At 49.4% G+C, this 7,425-nt stretch overlaps 1 protein-coding gene across 1 annotated transcript; it reads right to left on the bottom strand.

The window, feature by feature from the left end:
- Positions 1-1,805: 1,805 nt before the first annotated feature.
- On the bottom strand, positions 1,806-7,118 carry TMEM200C (transmembrane protein 200C). Its single transcript, XM_064507243.1, has 2 exons — positions 6,737-7,118; positions 1,806-4,179 (listed from the first exon to the last, which is right to left on the bottom strand). Exon 2 carries the CDS (start codon positions 4,147-4,149, stop codon positions 2,497-2,499), a length of 1,653 nt encoding a protein of 550 aa, XP_064363313.1. The 5' UTR covers positions 4,150-4,179; positions 6,737-7,118; the 3' UTR covers positions 1,806-2,496.
- Between the last annotated feature and the right edge of the window lie 307 nt (positions 7,119-7,425).

Genomic DNA, 7,425 nt, shown 5'->3' with positions numbered 1-7,425 from the left:
TCACACTGTTTTTTGACAAAACAGGAAAAGGCTATAAATTTACATATTAAAAAAAAATTTCATTGTAATTCTGTTAGTCAGAAGGTTTTGCAGAAAACTAAATGTCTCAAGAGTTACTAGACTGCTTTCTTTTAAATTAATCTGAGGAATATACAGAGGTTTTTTTGTTTTGTTTTGTTTTTTTCAGGGCAAACTGTAGATTCATGTCACTAAGGAAATATTTAGTGACCACAAATATGAAAAGAATGCAGTTGTTTCCTCTCAGAATAAAATAAAAAGTGGCCATGCTTCATGATGACCCAATTATCCAATGACTGCCCTCCTCCCTACCCTTCCCCCATGACTAGCCTCTTTCCCTGCACCTCTATGAGGAGTTTTCACATGGAAATAAAATTTAGGGAGCCTTCAGTTGTGTAAATAACCAGCGTTTCTGTCAGCATCAGATAATGCTGTTCAGATGTCTTTCATAAATCTTGCTAGAAATCACAGGCAAGGCACAGAACAGAAGTTTAGTCCCATCGATGACTTGGAACTGAAATGAAAGAATTGTGCTAATGTCAGTTCCAGCTGAACTGCCTTCTCGCAGTTACAAGGCCAGCCACTTTATATAGGGCCTAATCAATCCTGTTCCAGTCCAGGCAGTTTTAAAGCATATTTTTTGCCAGCTGTGTGCTAGCAGCTCGATAGGAACAATATTGTAATGATGTCCATACTGTCATTTTACTAGTTTCTACTGACAGAAGAAAAGATGTTGCCATCTGGATCTCTCCACTGCTCAACAGAACAAGCACTTTCTGCTTTCCTAGTTTGAGAATTCTGATACGGCAAATTGTTTCTGTTTTCTTTTTTAATTAGGCTTACTTAATATAGGATTTTGCTGGATTACTTTTCGCAATTACATTTAGTGATAGTTATATTCATTATTGCAATACACTGTAGTATAAGCAACAAGTTAAATACATAACTAAACATTTTAAAACATGAGGCCATAATGAAAACTTCAATTGCGAAAGAAAGCCTATGAACTGCCTACATGTTATATTTGTTTAATGTCAAATTCTCTTTACCTAGTAGTGGAATGCCACATCCATATTTAAAATTTGAAGTACCGACAACATTTTTGGAGCATTGAAAGATATCCCTTTTGGAAAAGTAAAAGAATGTGTGGTGTTGCAAGCATGAAAATGAAACAACCGATCAATTTAGCAAAAATCTGACTAGAGAACAGGCATTCTCCAGCCTCCAGGAAGCTTGCTGCTTCTCTCACTCAAGAAGAAATCCTCACCACACTAAAGCCAGTGAGAAACTTTCACTGACTCAATTGGGCAGCTCCTAAGAGATAAACAGGACTATCATTATGCTTTAAAATTAAGCTTATGCACACGCATTCACGAAATAGGAATCTTAACTCAGAAAGGCTTAAAGCAACTGTTCTGAGGTGAGAGATCCAGAAAGAATATGCTACAGTTTGAGATTAATGTTTCTCATGAGAAAAATCTAATTTTAATAGAAGGTGATACCTCCACAAACTTTTTTTCCTTAGAATGTCAAAATCTCAGATTTTTCAACTGTCACAAAGCACTGTTGAAAATGGAGACAGAATATGCTGATTCAATTAAAGTGCAGTTTCTCAGAGACTGAACCAGTATTTGTTTTGAAATTACTCCAAAATGGTTATTATCCATTCAAAAGTATAAGTAAACCTTTGACTTTGTAGCATCTCTTCAGTCTTTCACAGTATAAAAACAAAAGTTTCTGATATCTGTAATTACTTACCAAAATAAAGGACTATTTTAGGGTGGCAGTTCTGTTTGTAATATTTTATTAAAAAAAAAAATCTGTTAATGCTATTAGTCAATACATACGTAATAATACTTAATAAAGTATCATGTGGTAATAGGTATTTTGGATTCAGGAATGTTATGGTTTTAACTAAATTATCAGAGCTCTGTTCAGCTCCAGTCTCTTCCAAATTGTCATTTTTCCAGAATTTAAACAAACAAACTCATTCTTTGTCAAGGTACATCATCCTTAAGGCCTTGCAAACTTTTTAGAGTGATTGAACCAAAACAAAGAGAGAGCTCAGCTTTCCTGAACTGAAGACCACATTGCTCTGGAGCTTAAAAAGGTGCCTGCAGTTTTCAAGCAGTTAGTGGCATATCAGCAAGAAAGAAATTAGAGGAGAAGAAGGGGCACTTGGAAATCAAAACAGTAAAGTGCACAATTATACTGTCCAAAATTGTATTAAACTGATCCGAAGAACTTATTAGACTGGATATTTAATACAATTTGGCTTGCATGGAACATACAATCACGATCGGACTGAAAGGATTTTCTTTTGTCCTCCTGAAGTCAACTACAGGATTTATTGAAATCAATTTTTAAGGATAACATACTGCAGCTCTTTGGATATTGATTGGTTTCCTAAGTCCACAAGAAGATGGGAGGGGAAGGTGTGGAAAATCGCAAGGTGTCCTCAAGCCTTCTCTGTTTTGTTTAGATGCCAGTGCTCTCCAGTTCCCCATCCTCCAGCTCTAACGCAGTGTGCGACCTAGAAATCATAAAGAGTTTCTCTTTATTTGTGTATTGTTTTTGAGTTTGTTGAGGTTGCTCCCCTGTTTGTTCTCTGCTGGTAGCCTTGAGGGGGTCAGTCTTCTCGACTGGTTTCTCCTCACAGTCCTGGATTTTACTGGCTGGGGTGTTGGCAACTGACTCCAAGGAGGTGCCTGCCTCCTCCAGGTGGCTGTAGCCCTTATTGCTGCCGCTGGAAGGCTCGGAGTGGGAGCTCTGGGAGCCCATCCTGGTGATGGCCAGGGGGGTAGAGGGGGGTGATCCCCCCAGATCCAGAGATTTGGAGTAGTTAGAAGATGCCTTTACCAAAAGGCTGGAGTCTGGGCCCCCGCTGATGGCCGGGGACTGAGGGGGTTCGAGGGAAAGAGGGCCCCTGGCATCAGGCAAGCAGCTGGTGCTCTGCCGCCTTAGGACCAGCTTGTGCCTTCTTGTCCCATGGCCTCCCTCCACGTGGCTGCTGCTGAGGTCAGTCAGGCTCAGTTCAAATTCCCCCCGTGGGATCTCCTGGGCTCCTCGCTCACCAGGGGGCCTCCGCCAGCCTCCCCCTCCACCACCCTGCGTTAAGGGCAGGAGGGTGAAGGTGCTCAGCGAGGAGCCCACGATGGAGCTGGCCGTGCTGCGCCTGTCCCAGCATTCTGTCGGGCTGCAGGGCGGGCTAGCGAAGGGGCGGCCAGAAAGAGCAGCACGCTCCCGGTAGATGCTGTACACAGCCTCAGCCAGGCTGGGTGGTTGCGGCGGGGTGCAGAAGGAGGAGCGGCGTGGCGAAGATGCCAGGTCAGGTGGGGAGAGGGAGACACCCAGCCCTGGTGGCCAGGAGCTCTTGGCCAGCATGGCTGCAGCACCCAGGCCTTCACTGCCAGGCTTGAGCTCCAGGCTCCGGGCCTGCATGTAGTTGACAAAGCCGTTGAGAGGGGCTGAGGCCGGGGTGCCTCCATCCTTGGCCCGCAGGCTGTGGGCATCGATGACTGTGGAGTAGAGGTCACGCAGGTTGATGATCTTGGTCTTCTTGTCACGGTTCTCGTGTAACACTGCATTGGCGCAGATGAAGAGGAAGATACCGATGCCCATGATGAGGGGGCCAAGCACTTTCAGCTTGTCTGAGTGCAAGTAGCCTGAGAAGAGCCGGAAGAGGAAACCCACTGAGGCCTGGGGGGATGAGGAAGTGGGGGGGGACTGTCGGGACCCCCGGATGGTGGCAGTAGTGGAGGAGTTGGCTCTGGGGGGTGTTTCTGGGTGGGAACCTGCTTGTGCTCCAGCCTGGCTCCAGGAGTGGTTCTTGGGAGTGCCCCCATGTGGCACCAGGTGTCTGCCCCCACTGAAGCTGCCTTCTCTGTACACCTGGCTGGGCTTAGGCCAGTAGCCCACCACAGCCAAGGTGATGCCCACCAGCAGCACCAGGATACCGCAGAGGGCGATGAGCCCCGAGAGGGAGCACAGCTTGAGCTTGCCCTTCACCACTACCACGTCGTTCTTGCGCTTCTTTTTGGCCTTACGTTTGCGTTTGGGGACTTGGCTTTGGGGTCGCAAGGGGTCCTGTTTCCTAGCCGAGATCCTCAGGAGGCCTCCAGTAGCAATCATGGTTGGCTACCCAGGGCACCACTCCAGCTCCTGCAGTGAGAAGAAGAAAAGAGGGTGAGGACCAGGGGCAGCCCTGAGCCAGTACAAGAGGTGCCTGCTTCCCGTTCCCCCTTCAAACTCCTGCTAGCTAAAATCCTCAACAAGCGTGTGTGTGAGGGTGGGTGGGTGGTGGTGGGGGTGACACCAACAGGCTGACCTCCCTCACACGTACAACTCCTGTGTGTGTGAGAGAGAGATAGATTAGGAGATAAACAATTATGCAGCTCCAGGAAGGGAAGCAGCAGTATGTCCCATCACAATCTTAGCAAACAGCTAATTGAATTCTTTAGGCTCCAGGTAAATGGCAGAGGGAGTGGTACTCATTGACGCAAACAAACAGAAAATGATCCCACTGGTCTCAGAAGGAGCTTGCAAGGCACTGGGTTGACAAGATGCCGACTGCTACCCTACCCTTGAGCCTCATTCCCTATTGGGGCCCGGGATAACGCTGCACAGGGACTGTGGTGTTAGTGGTGTCACAGGAGCTGGATTTGAGAGGAAGAGGGAAATAAAAATAGGAAGGCAGTATGCTTGATCTATAGATACCTTTCATTTTATTATACTACTTACACATTAGTGAGGAGAGAGGGGGTTAAACATGTTGTTTGCCTTTTTTTTTTTTTTTAAATGAAAGGGAAAGGTATTACTGCAAAAAGCACAAGGGAAACATCTGAATACCCAGAGAGCAGTGCCTTGTGCAAGTTTCTTCAAGGCCATTTCCTTTACATTTTATTTGCAATATTATAGAAATCCATCTTCTGTCTATGGTCTGGGTACATCAGCTGGACAGCTGCCTGATTTGGAAACGTGTAATGTTCAAGGTAACTGTTATGTAACGTTAACAAATTCCCCCCGCCCCCAAAATGGGAGACAGTGGCTGGTAGGTAGGTAAAAGACAGCATGTCAAATCTTATTAAAGGAGGAAAGAACCCTTGTTTGGCCCCTGGAGAAGTAGCAATGATTTCTTGTAGGGAAACTGACAGGGGACTGAACATTAAGCATTTATTGCTTTATTTTACTGGACCATCAGGAGTCATCTGTGTTTTCCACTGATCTGGGCTACAAAAATGCACAATGTAGAAACAATTCCTGCACTATTGCAATCCTTTTTGGAAGGTTTTCATTCTACTGAGCAGAGGTTTTCCCTCCCCTGCTTCTCTTTAAGTGATTTTTTTTTAAAGGAGAGAAAGATGACAGCAATGAATATAGTATGGTTCATAAAGTTCAATTCAGTGTATTGAGAGGCAATTAAGCAAGTATCTAAAGCAATCTTACCCCCCTTCCCCCATTCATCAGCTTTTACATCTCATTTCTTTTCTCTTCCCAGATGTGCCCCAGATGCAGCAATTCTGTGTCCCATTTGCTCTGTCTGTATTTTCCCCATAAATGGACAGTATTATCACCGAGGACATTGTTTTAAGCATGTAATACCTTAGAGAATAATTTAAACAAAGAGCAGAGACTTGCCTTCTCTTTCCTACTGCTAAACTATTTATTTGCCTTTTTTTTTTTTTTTTGGAGAAAAGCATTATTTGGTGGTGTAGAAGTGCAATTATTGGGGCATGATTTGCTTTAATTGCCAGTTTGATCTCATTCTTTCTACTGCCCCACTAGACAGGAACCTGTCTTCTCTAAGATGGCAAAAACAGATGGTAATCATCTCTGAGCAAGCTTTGCAAATCAGTCTCACTTGGTACTTAGTTTTTCAATGCAGGGAAAAGAGCATGTGATGGAGAGTATGAAGAGACCACTGGCTGTCATTAATGATTATAATATAATAGGATAACCCATGACTCAGGGAGGCTTTTCAAGGCTACAGGCAGAAATCACATTTCGTATGAACTGAAGGCGATCTCCAGACACCAACAAACCTATTTCAGCTTCTTAAACAAGCCCCCGAGGATGGCTTTCGTGTTTCAACTAGGCGCTCAAAGATTATGTTAAGGTTACTCAGCGAGAGTCAAATACAATTTTAACACTAAGTCGGCCACTCGTTTCGACACACGAAGAAGGACCGATTTAACTCTTTCTCTCCCGGCCGCGAGGAGCCGGAATTGATGCCCTCTTACCGGGTAGCGGCGAACAACAAGGCTTGCTGTGGCTTCGGCTACTTCGGGGAAACCGAAGGGCTCACGCTGTGGGGAGGGGGCAATAACACACATTTTTGAAAGGATTTCAGTATTAGACCACGGGGCGCTTGCCGGAGACGTTACTCGCGGCCGTTTCCAGCGGGCAGCTTCGCCGGGCGCCGCGCGAACAGGGCGGGACGGCGGTGCCCGCCGGGCTCGCCCCGCGCTGCCGCCCGTCGGGGCAGCCGGGCCCGGCCCGCCGTTGCGCTCCGCCGCCGCCCGGGCGGCTGCCAGCCGTGCCCGGGCACCCCCGAAGAGGAACTGCCCAGGAAGCCCCCGCCGGCGCTCCGCTTCCCCGGGGGCAGAGGCGCCCGAGAGGGAGGTCGCCCCGCAGAGGTATCGGCCGGGGGGAAGCCCGCGGGTGAAACTACCGCTCAAAATGGCAGCGGTGCAGCCGAAGGGGGGACGCGCTCACTTACCGAGGAAGACCGGGGAGAAGTCGGCGCTGGAAGCGGCGGAGCCACCGCGGAGAAGAAACTTTCCGGCCCGAGCAGACATCCCCGCGCGACGCCCGCCCCGTCGCCGCCTCGCCGCTCCTCACGGCTCCAGGCGGGCGGGCGGCGGGGCTGGGCCGAGCGCCGGGCGCCCCCTCGGCCCCGCCGCCGCCGGCCGCCTCAGGGAGGTCCGCGGGAGCGCTGCCCCCTCGCCATACCGCATCCTTCCCGCCGCGGGGCCGCCCGCCGCGGCTGCCGGACCCGCCGGCCCGGCGGAGCCGCTGCCTCTACCGCCGCTGCGGGCGGTGCGCGGCTGCCGGCCGGACTCGGTGCCGTTGCTAGGAGACGGGAGCCGTGACACAGGGAAATTGCTGCAGGATGGCCGCGGCCGCCTCCCCCCGCCCCTCATCGGGGGCCGCCCCCGCCCGCCCGTCGGCCGCCACCTGCGCACCTGCCGCCCGCCGCCGCGCCGCCAAACCCGCCCCGCCCCGCCTCCAACCGCCGCGTCCCGCCCTCAACGGTCGCGCCCTGCCCCGCCCTCAACCGTCCCGCCTTCAACCGCCCCCAACCGCCCCGCAGCGCTCCTTTCTTACGGGCTTCGTTAACGCACTCTTTAGGGAGGCGGAAGACAAGCGCCACCTACCCGTTTCTGCCCTTCAGCTACCTCCCGGGTG

The sequence above is a fragment of the Dromaius novaehollandiae genome, chromosome 2 (assembly GCF_036370855.1).
Source record: "Dromaius novaehollandiae isolate bDroNov1 chromosome 2, bDroNov1.hap1, whole genome shotgun sequence".
Lineage (NCBI taxonomy): Eukaryota > Metazoa > Chordata > Aves > Casuariiformes > Dromaiidae > Dromaius > Dromaius novaehollandiae.
This window is presented reverse-complemented; position numbering and strand designations above follow the sequence as displayed.

Bases quoted from the DNA above. Each gene is read 5' to 3' on its own strand.
- TMEM200C (XM_064507243.1), bottom strand. From the start codon at position 4,149: ATGATTGCTACTGGAGGCCTCCTGAGGATCTCGGCTAGGAAACAGGAC.